General features: G+C 34.7%; 1 protein-coding gene across 2 annotated transcripts; it reads right to left on the minus strand.

Annotated features, from left to right (window-relative positions):
* Nucleotides 1–6,533: 6,533 nt before the first annotated feature.
* On the minus strand, nt 6,534–10,324 carry LOC126603900 (floral homeotic protein APETALA 2-like). 2 transcript variants are annotated; one of them, XM_050270920.1, is made up of 10 exons: nt 9,267–10,324; nt 9,108–9,133; nt 8,910–8,940; nt 8,729–8,816; nt 8,229–8,374; nt 7,991–8,035; nt 7,814–7,905; nt 7,517–7,698; nt 7,185–7,400; nt 6,534–7,076 (listed from the first exon to the last, which is right to left on the minus strand). In XM_050270920.1, exons 1-10 carry the CDS (start codon nt 9,926–9,928, stop codon nt 6,864–6,866), a joined length of 1,701 nt encoding a protein of 566 aa, XP_050126877.1. In that variant the 5' UTR covers nt 9,929–10,324; the 3' UTR covers nt 6,534–6,863. The 2 variants fall into 2 exon arrangements, with proteins under 2 accessions (XP_050126877.1, XP_050126876.1); XM_050270919.1 differs by having other exon boundaries at nt 6,534–7,082; nt 9,267–10,323.
* Between the last annotated feature and the right edge of the window lie 2,591 nt (nt 10,325–12,915).

The following is a 12,915-nucleotide window of genomic DNA, read 5'->3' on the forward strand; positions in this document are numbered from 1 at the left end:
TCTATTTTAAAACACGTTCAAAACATCTTAAGAGAAGTGTAATGCTGGTTATAAAAAAGATCTTTTGCACGCAGATAATAATGTATTAAATTAGTTGTCAAATGATTTTTTTTTAATAAATGATATTATCTACACTAAGGGGAAGGGGTGCTTAGCCTCACAATGGGCTAACAATAATGTGATTCAATCAGTTGTTTATTAAATATTATTTTCTCTATTTTTAAACACGTTCAAAACATTTTAAGAGGCGTGTAATGTCGGTTATAAAAAAGGTCTTTCACACGTGGATAATAATGTGATTAAATTAGTTGTCAAATGATTGTGTTTTTAACAAATGATATAATTTACACTAAGGGGGAAGGGGTGGGTTTAGCCTCACAATGGGCTAGCAATAATGTGATTCAATTAATTGTTTATTAAATATTATTTTCTCTATTTTTAAACACGTTCAAAACATTTTAAGAGGCGTGTAATGTCGGTTATAAAAAAGGTCTTTCGCACGTGGATAATAATGTGATTAAATTAGTTGTCAAATGATTGTGTTTTTTAACAAATGATATAATTTACACTAAGGGGGAAGGGGTGGGTTTAGCCTCACAATGGGCTAGCAATAATGTGATTCAATTAATTGTTTATTAAATATTATTTTCTCTATTCTTAATGTAAATTCTATAGAGACCGATTTTATTATGTGAATTTAGCTTCTTTAATTGGTTTATGAGGGGTTTCTTCTAGCATGATCTAAGATTATTCATTTACTTCAAATATTTAACTTCCCTTTTGTCAATTTACGCATATAAATACATTTAAAACGTGTAAGTCATGCGTAGCACACCGTGATTCAAAAAACGCCTTCTACACACGCGTGAGCACGTGCATGAAGGCTAGTAGGCTTATATGTTTAGTTTTGGTGTCTTCTACTGTGTGTGTGTGTGTGTGATGATTGCTGTGAAGAGCCATTGCCTAGGTTGTCAATACTCCATGTCGTATTTTGTCGATGCAATCTATATACCAAGTGTTGCTGAGATTTGCTAGCTACAGGCATTACATCAAGGACTTGGTGGACCACAAAAGAGTCTCGTACCAATATTCACAGGGTGCCACAGAGGACCTTCATAGATGTGTTTCTCAATCTCTAGTGAATCTTATTACTAGTGTTAACATCATGTTGTAAGACTGTTAACCGTAAGGATATAAAGAGTCTTATTACTAATGTTCACTTATACTATTAGTAAAACGAAGAATACCAATATATAAATAATATTAAATAAAAGGCAACTGTGAAATGTTCTCAAATCTGATGTTCTTTTAAAATTCTTAATTAACGCACAAAAGAACAATGAAGAAAAGTGGCAATAAAATGGTACGCACGATCCGTCGCTTCACAGGCCTTGTTTACCCGCTCTCCCATGCAAGGGGCAGATTCTTTTGCTCTTTGCTTGATCAGATGCCTAATGACAATGTTTAATCCATGATTAAGGATTATTTACGGATAGATTCTTGCAACTCTTTAAGTCTAGACAATAGCACACCTAATTTGGAACATCCAAGTTAGACTTGACAATTTCTTACACGACACGTAAATGATACGAAAATAACGGAGTTATGGTCGACACGATAACTAATCAGGTCGTTATCGGGTCACACAATAAGAACCCGTTAATAGCAGGTCCTTAACAGGTAACCCGTTTCAACACGTTAAAAAAAAAGTTATTTTGATGACTTTAATTTTTTTAACTACTTAAAAAACATTCTATCAAATGCAATAGCCATAGTGTATATGCATATATTGTATATTAAAATATGTATTTCGTATTATTATTCTATATAAATTTTTGTGACATAGCCGATATCTTAACAAATCATGTCGTGTAACACCCATTAAAGTAAACGGGTAATATGACCCGATCCCAAATCGATCCGTTAATATTATCAAGTAATATGACCCAACCCATTACCCGTTAAGGAAAATATATTTTAAATCAATAAATAATTAAAATTAAAAATATAATTTAACCCAAAATTTTGAAAAAGATAATACTAAATTTGTATATGTATATATATATATATATATCACATTGTCACATAAATATTACTTCAAAACATAAAAACAACATTTGTCTTTTAAGTATTACATGCTCCAAAATAAGAGTCTAATGAAAAATCATTGGTACATTACTACAAAATACCAAAGTTCAAAGATATGCAAAATGAAATGAGTTGTGTTCCAAGGTTGAGAAAACCTTGCATGTCTTTTTATAGTAAAACCCTTTAATTTTCATCAATCACGAAGCAAAATGATATTGGTTTATTTGGAACTCGCTTAAAAAGACTATTCATGAGGGTTTCTATGGTTCTAAAAATTCAAACAACGATGTACCCATCCTCAAAGCGTGCAAGATGCGATCACGAGCGCTTGCATATTTTTTCACATTTTTTGCACTTGTAAGTTAATTATTATATTTTTTTAATGTGTTTGATATTTTTATTTTTAATGTGTTTTAATTTTTTAATCTCACTCCTTGCCTATAGAATACTAAAAAAAATAAATAAACTAAATTTTTTTGGCATGAAAACAGAAAACACGAATCCAAGTAACACCCAAATTTCAAAAATCATGCCAAAGTAGATGAATAAATGACCAATTATTACAAAGTATTTACAATTTAGGCCATATTTTCCCTAAACATGTTAATAAATGTAATTACTCACCATATTTATGATCATTGATCAATAAGTAAAGGTGCCATACTAAAATAATCTTCCACGTATTACAAATAAATACTAATTAATACATTTTATATACTAATCTACCTACATATAAGTTAATTTACCTATATTTTGTAGGTTCACTAATTTACCAATTGAATAAAATAACATTCCTATATTTTGTAGGTAAATTATTTTACCTGTATCATTTCATTTATTGGGAACATTTTATTATTATTATCATTAGTGTATTTATGTGCAAATAATGTATCTATATTTTTAGGTAAATAATCTAGTTTTGAATCAAATAACATTTGTTTATTCTATAGGTAAAATTGGCACGTATTGTTACACATAGTAGGCACATTGTTATTATATATACACATGGTAAATAATTTATCTATATTTATATATAAAATAAAACATAGATAAATTAATTTTGACAACATACAGTGGGCACATAGTTAATTATTGTATATCTACATGCAAGACTGAACAAAAAAAAGTGCCTAATTTTGTGAGAAAAAAATATACTATGGTGGGTTCAGCTAAAGAAAAATGGACTATGGTGGGTTCAGCTAAAAGAAAATTGAGCTTTGGGGGTATAATGCCATCCCCAAAGCGAAAGTACAACACTCCATGTTGGCTTCGAAAGATAAGTACGTACAATATGTTACAGCTACGACTGGCCATATATATGGCCATATATATACATATATACAAAGTACCTTTTATATGTACACACATACGTCCATTTCGATGGGTTGAACGATATCCCGCTCCTAAACTTTCTCATTAGTACCACATGTAATATGATGAAGACTTGGAAAAAAATGTGCAGATCGATATGGAGAGAGGAGAATATATTTGTATGAGCCTATAAAAAATCTTTGGTGTGACGCGCAGGATGATGGAAGCAGCCCTTGTATTTTATTCGCATCTACCTAACTTATAATATCTGAATGTGGTGGACGATTAACATATTACAATGTACCATTTTTAAGAATAAAAAATAAAAAATAGACAAGGTTTCTTCGTATTGTCGCATGTTCTAGGTCTACCCACCCATCCAACTTGGCCCTTTTTTTTTTTTTATTTGCAAAACAACTAGGGTTTAATGTGAATCCCAAGTGGAACCCTAACTCGTATACCCATTTGCATTTGGTCACTAACTTTTTGTGTTTGTTTCTTTTTAAATATATTATGTTTTTCTTTCCTTTCTTTATTCACGCTCTAGGTCTAACCCACTCATTAAGCTTGATTTTATTCCGTTATGTTTCTTTAATTATGACACTCAATACCAACACATATTTACCATTAAATTTGAGTAGTTTCAAATTCAATGGTGTTGGCAACTTCTAAAGAAAAACCACATTTTGTTTTTCAAAGCCAACAACGATTAAATTTAGAGAAACTATAAACACGGACAATTTTTCTTCTCTAACAATCATTCTTTATTTATTTATAGCCATTAGATTGAATAAACGTTTAACCTAAAAACTACAAAACCTACATGGCACGCATGCCGAGTAACTATTAAGCTAACAACATCCATCTTGTGAATGTGGGTTTGCTAAATCGTAATCGAGCTCGATCAAGTGAGTAGAATAGATGTGGTGGTGTTGTCGAATGCGCTATTGACTTCTGGACTTGAGCGATTATGGATGGGGAAGGAACATGTCTAGGGCTTGGGTTTTAGAACATGAAGAAAAAGTTGCCTAGTTCACTGCGAAATTCAGGATCTTATGTACCAAGTTCAGCCGCTTCAACATTATTCGTGAGAATATAAGTGTGTCGAATCAGTATCAGGCTATAAGGGCACATGTACTCAAATGAGATGAACGTTTGAATGGTGAACATAGTTCAGCCGTCTGAATGTCGAAATGCAAACTTCACCTAAGAGTAACCAATCATAAAACACTTCACTTTGCTCGGAAGCCAATAAAGTGAACTCTTTGGGCGAAAGAATTAAGAACTCTTCACCTACCGAGACTTGGATAGATAATCAACCAACCTAGAAGCAATGTCGTTTACTTGTCCAAACTGAATGTGCTATATTTTGCTTGATTCTACGACGCCAGTGATGTTTACTTATCCAAACTGAAGGTGTCATGGATTGGCAACACAGTGTTGTTTACTTATCCAAATTGAATATGGGTTAACAGGGAGGGTTATGATAGTTAGTATTTTTTTTAGGGGTATGAGAAGGGTTTCGTATAGAGCATTTTGAGTTGTTTGTTGAGTAGAAGGGGGTTTTCCATTTTACATAACCTCTTCTAGGATTGGCGTTGTGATAAACAAGTCTGCCGAGATAGAGTCTTGATGGGACTATGTCACTCTGCATTACTCGAGTATTCAAATTTTTTTACCCTTTTAATCATTTCCTTAGTCGAAACTCACATTTATCTAGTCTCGACTTCTTGATTTAAATCAGGATTCTGAACCTAGCCCCTTTATGCGATTAATTCATTCTTATTTTGATTAAGAATGAATTCTGATCCTTAAAATAATTCGCCTCTACCCAGAGCCTATTCTAATCCTTGGCCATTTTAGTTCACTAAGAACTCGACCGAGCCACATTTGAACTTAATCCTTTCACACTCCTACTTTCATGAAGACTGTGTCGAATCAATCCTTTCGTGGCCTGAAAATCCACTGGCCTGAGGGATCATTACTGGGCCGAGGAATGTGGCTTTCCAACTCGAGTTAACCTATTCTCGACTTAACCTATTATTCCAAACCCAAATAATAACACAAAAACAACAACGCACAAATTAACCATAAACCTTTTTTTATTAAGTAATGCTAGGGAGATAAATTCGGGGACCAAAGTTGATAAACCAAATAACATGAAAAATGATGATTGATTTATTATTAAGTGTTGATTAACGTTCTTACTTACTATTGATGACACATCATTTAATTTGTAAATTTAGTATATAAATTTAATCTATCTAATATTACTCTTTTCTATTTCTGATATGCATAAGACAAACAAAAACACCACACAAAATAACGTACAAGACTGTAAAAATGAAAGGTCCCTCTCGTCATAATAGCAGTGTCTGACTGCTTTTGGCGGAGAGAACTGATTCAAAGGACACCGATGAGAGCGACTATTCATCACCATCGCCTTGATATTTGCAAGACATTTACAAAATACCCCTTTTTCGTATCCCTCATTTTCTTCTGTCTCCAGTCTCCACCCCTCTTTTAATACAAAATTTTAACCCTAGATTTTCCTCCCCTTTGTTTTTTCACCTAAATTATGTCACGCATTACCCTATTAGGTAACTCCAACCCCAACTTTTATGACCAAAATTAAATTTATTAAAAAAGATAGATGCTAGGCATTGAGATATTAATATACAAAATTAAATAAGAAAAGAAATCAATAATTGTTGTCAGAACTCAAAAAATCTAGTTGAATATCGACTTCGTTTTTTACCAACGGCCATACATACATTTTTTTTTGAATAATACTTAGTTATTTAAATATGAGTAGAAACTCCTACTTAAAATTTCTCAAAATTATTCATTGTCAATTTATAGAACTTCATGTTTAAAATCAAAACCGTTCATATTATAAATCATCCTATAAAGATCGCATCTGCAAAAAATTAATTAAAATCAAAAGACCGTTTATTCATCAAACTATTTAAAAACAAACATACGGTATTGGTAAAAGCATCAAGAATCATTTATGTATTTGCTACAATAAATTAACTAAACGACCTTAATTTTAATTTATTTTTTGCAAAGATGATCTTTACAGTATGATTTATAGTATGAACGATTATGATCATAAACACAAAACTCAGCGATTAAAACACTAAGAGTTTCGAGTAGAAGTTACTACTCATCTTTAAATAGTCAAGTATTGTTCTTTTTTTGTTTTGGTAAACACCAATGAGAGCATACATTTGATTTCATTTCTCCAAAAAATAGGAGAATTTCCTGTCCTTGTTACTAAAATTTGTCTATGTTTTGGAGCACTGAAAGAACTGGATTTTTGGTGCTTACAAAATAAACAGAATCAAGAGGACTTGATCGTAATAAATTAGAATCGGGGAGGTGGGGGATGATGGTGGTAATTAGGCAGAAAAATCTTGATTAAAAGGGGTCATGACCAAAGAGAGCTAAGCTAGCTTTAATTAGCGTCTGGTGAGAGAGTGGAACCCATTTTTCTGCAGCCAGCCGTTTTGTGTGTACGACGGTCTAATTTGTGGTGGGAATCCTGATGATGCTGCAGCAGTTGCAAATAAATCGGAGGTCGGAGTAGCGGATTGCCATTGTTGGTGGTGGTCGCTCATTGACAGTGAAAGATCACTGCCAATGCGGCCCCCTCCTTCACTGCTGCTCGGAAACTGAATCTACCAAAAATATAATTAACTTATAATATGCAATTAATCACCATCAACTTCACAATGTACTACAGGAAATTATGAGTAAAGATAAATATTAATTGTGCTCACATGATGATAATTTGGTGAGTTGAAATGTGGTGGGAAATTGTGAGGCATTTGAATGTCTTCGGCAGTAGGCCTCCTACTACTGAACTGCCCATATTTATGCATTTCAGCTGGGACTTGAGATGGAAGGTTGGTTCGGAGTAGAGCTTCACTCTCCAAGTACCCGTCTCTTCTCTGAGGATCAATGTCGTCTCTAGATCGATCTCGTTGTATGTTAAGCTATTAAACGAAGGAAACATAAACTTCATAAATGATTAATAACGTGTGAAATGTTTTCTAACCAGCCTTATGTCGACCAAATTAATTATGTTCTATAATATGGCAACATAAGATACCTTAGGCCGAAATCCTTGACTCCTCCAATCAGCATCGAATTGCATCGAGACAGAATGCTGGTGTTCCAGTGCACCATTTTGGCTGTTATTATCATTCCCTAATGCTTGATTGTTTTTCTTTGAGTTTGAGCTTCCCAAACTCAAATCAAGGTCGTGATCCGCAGCATTAACACCCGATGATTCTACGCAAATACATATCGAAATGAATAATTATACTAATTAAATCAAGCTAGAACATATGATCAAATCATCATCAAACTACAATGCATCAATATTTTCCTATTTAGTTATATTTACCAGAGGGGTTGAGCTCGTTCTCGTAGATGCTGGGATCAAAGTTAGTGACAGCTTCTTTGCCATTACACTTGATTGCTGCTTTGTCATAAGCCCTACAAGAATTCAATCATATAATTACTAAAGACTACAAATATACCTATATTATATATACACACATATATATACACATATACACACCTTGCAGCATCAATCTCAGTGTCAAACAATCCCAAATAAACGTATCTGCCAAACAATTTAGCATAAAAAGTTATAAAAATTGTAGAAATTAATGAAGAAAAATAGTAAAATGAACAACAAAAACAGTGAGAAACTAGTGAGGAGGATGGAAGCTTTTTCTTGGGTTGAACACAGTTTAATTAATTAATAATAATAACAGAAGGAGCGAAGCTGCTGGAATTATTAATTTTGTGCTTACTTTTTGCCTAAAAATTGGCCCATCCTGGCCTCCCATCTGCCACACTTGTGCAAGGTGACCCCTCTATATTTGGAGCTCCCTCTCGGGAAGCCGGTGCTTTGTCGGCGAAGTACATGCACAAACTCCTCCTTTGTTAAATTGCTCATCTGCTTGCGTGTTCCATTCCATGCAAGAAAAAGACATTTAACATCATAATCATCCCAAGAAAATCATAATATGAATCTTAATTTCCCATGCTCAAAAAATTTTGTTTCGAGCTTTTCGTGTCCTCTGGATCTCAGTTCATATCTCCCGTTCAGTAATTTAGATGGATTCAACATTCAATATTGCTTGTATGATTATTAATTATTGTGTATATATATATATATATATATGTATTTATGTATGTATTGCTAACACTGTTGAAGATAAGGTAAATAAAACTGTTGAAGATAAGTGCAAATCCATTCTCTCTTCTCGGGGGCCGTACACACCACACACATACTCGCTCATGAACTCACCTGCTTCAAGTCTTCTTCATAATCCTCTATGCTAAAATTTATGTCAGCCTCCACTCCCCGGAACTTGATCGCCGCCCGATCATACGCCCTGCATTTTAATTAATTCCCACAAAATTAATTAAGATTAACAGGATGTATCATATTTTTAATAACAATATTTGAGAAGCAAAAAAGAGCTCACCGAGCAGCTGCATGCGCTGTGTCAAATCCACCTATAAATCAAAGTTTGAAAAAAAAGAAATAACCCATCCCATCTCATCAGCATATATATCAGAAAATTAAACAAGAAAAAAAGAATGTGCGTGGACAACCAAAGGACAAAGGCACCATTTTTGTGTCGAAGAAATAAAAGTACCAAATAATTATACGAATTTCTTACCAAGATAAACTTGCTTCCCACAATCCCTGTATATCCGAAGTAGAAATCAAAAAGCCAAAAATAGAAAACGCAAAATTGTCTGATTGGCCAAATAATATGGAGAAATGTTCAAGTCAGCAATAAGATGGAAGTACAACCAGTTTCAACTAATTAACTGACCAAATATGAGACTCCCAACGGCCAGTCCTCCGGTAAAACGTAACACCCCGGTACTGGGAGCTCCTGGAGCGGGGCCCACGCCGGCTCTTCTTCATGGGCTGGTGGGAGGCCTCCGCGGTGGGCGGCGGCTTCCCGGGACTGCCCGAATCAGACTGCCCGAAATTGACCCCGACCCAGTGGGCTCGGGGAAACGACGATGATGTAGAAGGAGGTGGTGGGATGCTGCCGCCGCCCGTTGCGGACCCCATTACGTCAAAATTAGAGGAGGAGTCTTGCTCCACCGGAAAGAACTGTCTGGTGACGGTCACGGGCGGATCGCTATCCATGGACTCCTCGTGGGTCACGGAGAACCCGAATATCTTTCCTCCTCCTCCCCCACCTCCTCCTTGCTTCTTGGCGATCTTGGTTGGGCCGTCGTCCTGATCTTCTTCTTCGTCTGATCCGTCCTCCTCTATGACCACCGCCGACGAGCTTGAACTGGATACGGATCCGACCCGTTTGCCCTTTTCCTCGTCTCCGTCTGCCGATGTCTTCTGGGAGGAACAACCTTCGGATTCCTCGCCACGTGGCCGCTGATCAGGCGAGTCGTTGAGATCCCACATTTTTTTTATCTCCCTGTCTCTCTCTTGTCTGTCAGCTGTTTGGTTAATGGTCGGTTTCATTTTTCACATTAAACCCAGAATTCAGCGTGGCAAAAAGCTTCAACTTGACCAAAGAAACATGTAAAAAAGTTAGAGAGAGAGGAGGTTAGTGATGTTGTTGTGTTTTGATGAAAGTCCAGAGAGAAAAAGATAGCTAGATAGCTATAGAGAGACAGAGAGAGAGAGAGAGAGAGAGAGAGAGAGAGAGAGAGAGAGAGAGGTAGAGGTGATGCAAGATCTTGTGCTGGAATGGCGCCTAAACTGCCCAATACAGCAATAGACGAGGCCAGTTTTCAGCAAAGCTTTAGCTCAAGCATCCCACCACACCCTTAATGTTAATTGTTAATACCTCTCTCTCTCTCTCCCTCTTTCTCTCTCTAACAACTTTCCTTCCTTTCTTTTCAATGACATATAATTCTCTCTCTCCATCTTTCTTATTTTTGTTTCTTTTTATTTTATGCAAATCAATCATTTTTATAAAAAAATTGTAGTATGTATTTTTGGCATCTATATTAAATAAAGACCCAAGTTTCTTTCTTTTTTTCCTTCTCATTTTTCTTTAGTTGAACCTGTTGGGTTTAGTACAACTTTACTGTTCGCTCTTGTTAGAAAATATTAATGTTTTGGTTTATTTGAATATTTGGTTTTCTGGGCTTAGCCTGTTACAATTAGGTTTTGTTAGGAATTAGGGTTAGGTTATTATAACTAGGGTGCTTTGTTATTCATTAGAGATCAAGTTAGCCACAATGTAACCTCTTAGAGTTTGTAGCCGTTCCGGCGTTCTTGTTTGTTTAATAATATTCTTATTATTTGTTAATCTTGTTTGTTGCGCATTTTGATATTCAACTACTCTCTCTCTCTCTAACCATGATAATCTGATCTCGAATTAGTTATTCACAAAAATCGAATTTAAACTTTTTTACTTATAAGCAGAGTAAAATTCCATTACATTGTTATACTAATGTCACAGTGTTTTTTATTTTTAATTTTTAATTTTATTGGTGGTTTGATCATATTAAGGAGCATGAATATATAGATCAGATGGGGAAATGGGAGAAGAAAAAAAAAACCATCTCTTTCTTTACACAACTTTCCCACGTTAACCAAATCGAAAAGCATTCTCTCAATTCTCTCTCTCTCTCTCTTACCCACTAATGGAAATAGACAACCCAAAGACTCAATTACCTTTATTGGCTACATAATTATTCAACGTTCACATCACAAATCACCCTCCCTTCCTCTACTACGGCGAGATTTTTTAGTGTGCCCAGAATATAAAACGTAATATCACATGCTATTATATAATTAGAATGATATAAGAATCAAATTTTATCTTACTAAGTAGGGTCGGCTATATGAATTCTAGACCGCTACTATGCTCATTTTGTTAGATTCAAGTACTTCAAGTCTTTTCTTAAAGTTTATTTTCAAATCTTATTAAGTCTTCCTCTATTCTTTTACTCCTAAACTTTTGTCTCATAATCGCATCTTCTAAAAAAATTATTTTAATTATATAATAATATACAGTGTTCTGGCACATATTGAAAAATCTATCTCCCCACATATAGATAGAAGCATATTATCATTATTATATTATTTATATTATAATGGATCTCACTTCATTTCACTGTCTTTTCACATATTCAGGTTTCTCAACTTTCACCTGGTTTTTACCATAAGAGAGAGGGGCAGTAAATAGCGTGGAGACAGTAGGGGTATTTTGGGAAACCAAAAAGGGCTATAATTATTGTGTGTGACTCAAGGACCTCAGAAAATGAAAGGGCAGAGAGAGAGGAGGAGAGAGAGGGAGAGAGAGGTTGGTTGTTATTACTGGGTTTGGTTTGGTATCAGAAAAAGGAAATGGGAATAATGGTAGGAAAAGGAAGGTATTTCCAAAAAAGTCCAATCCAAGAGTACGGGAAGAGGGCCACCTTTGCCTCTTTCGTTATTGTTTAGCCAGCCAGCGAGCAATTACAGCAATGCCTTCCTTGGCCCCCTTCCCATTTGCTGTACCTCGTATTTTTCTGTGTTGTTGTGGCCCTCTCTCTCCCATTCCTCCTCCCTCACTCTCCCTCTTTCCCGCGTCCTCTCCACCTTCCTTTTTTAATTATAAACACATGTTTATGTTTAATTACTTAAACTACTTTTACAACAATATTACTTCTACTTCATGTTATACCTTTTCACATATTTGGATCTCATCCGGATCCAAATTAATCATTTATTGTGAATCGTACGGTCAAAAATCATTTGATTTTTTTATTTAAAATTAAATATAAATAGTACTTAACGAAAACTGACTACACGATATATGATAAACCACTATGATGTGGGGATCCTAATCCGGAGAGGATCCTCTACACCCATGTGGTCCTTCGTTTGTTTGAATAATGTAATTAATTACATTAATGTGGCGGTGTTACGGGTACACACAAATCATCAAACATGTACCATCTTTCATTTTTATCAAAATAGTGTTTGTACAATCATTATTGTTGGACTTATACTTTAAATTAGGTTTTAAATTTGTAGCACCTTTTCACAGTACTGTAGAACACATTCTCACTTTGCAATGGAAGGTCTCAAATGAATTTTGTAATTAAGAATCAGTTAAAACATCCAAAGTGGATAGTTAAGGGATTGTTTCTTCAATTGAACTCTTCAAGTTTTTTTTTTATTATAGAAACTTATAATTGTTAGGATATTCGTTGCTCAGTTTTTTCTTTTCTATTTGATTATGTTTAAAAATTTCCATGAAGTCATTAGGAGTTTGCTTATTTTGATTTCTCTCTTTAAGATAGATATTTCATTTTAGTTGTTGTCTTGATGTTTGATTTGCTAGGTCTAATTCACTTAGTGTTCTCAGGGTCATGGCATTGATTAGGTGGTGCCGTTTGTAAAGACCCGTCCCAAAAAATTACGGTTTTTATCATTTTAAAATGTGAAATTACGAAAATGTCCTTCAAGGCAAATGCGTTGACATTTGTTGACCACCTTGTCGTGTCATA

The sequence above is a fragment of the Malus sylvestris genome, chromosome 15 (assembly GCF_916048215.2).
Source record: "Malus sylvestris chromosome 15, drMalSylv7.2, whole genome shotgun sequence".
Taxonomy (NCBI): Eukaryota; Viridiplantae; Streptophyta; class Magnoliopsida; order Rosales; family Rosaceae; genus Malus; species Malus sylvestris.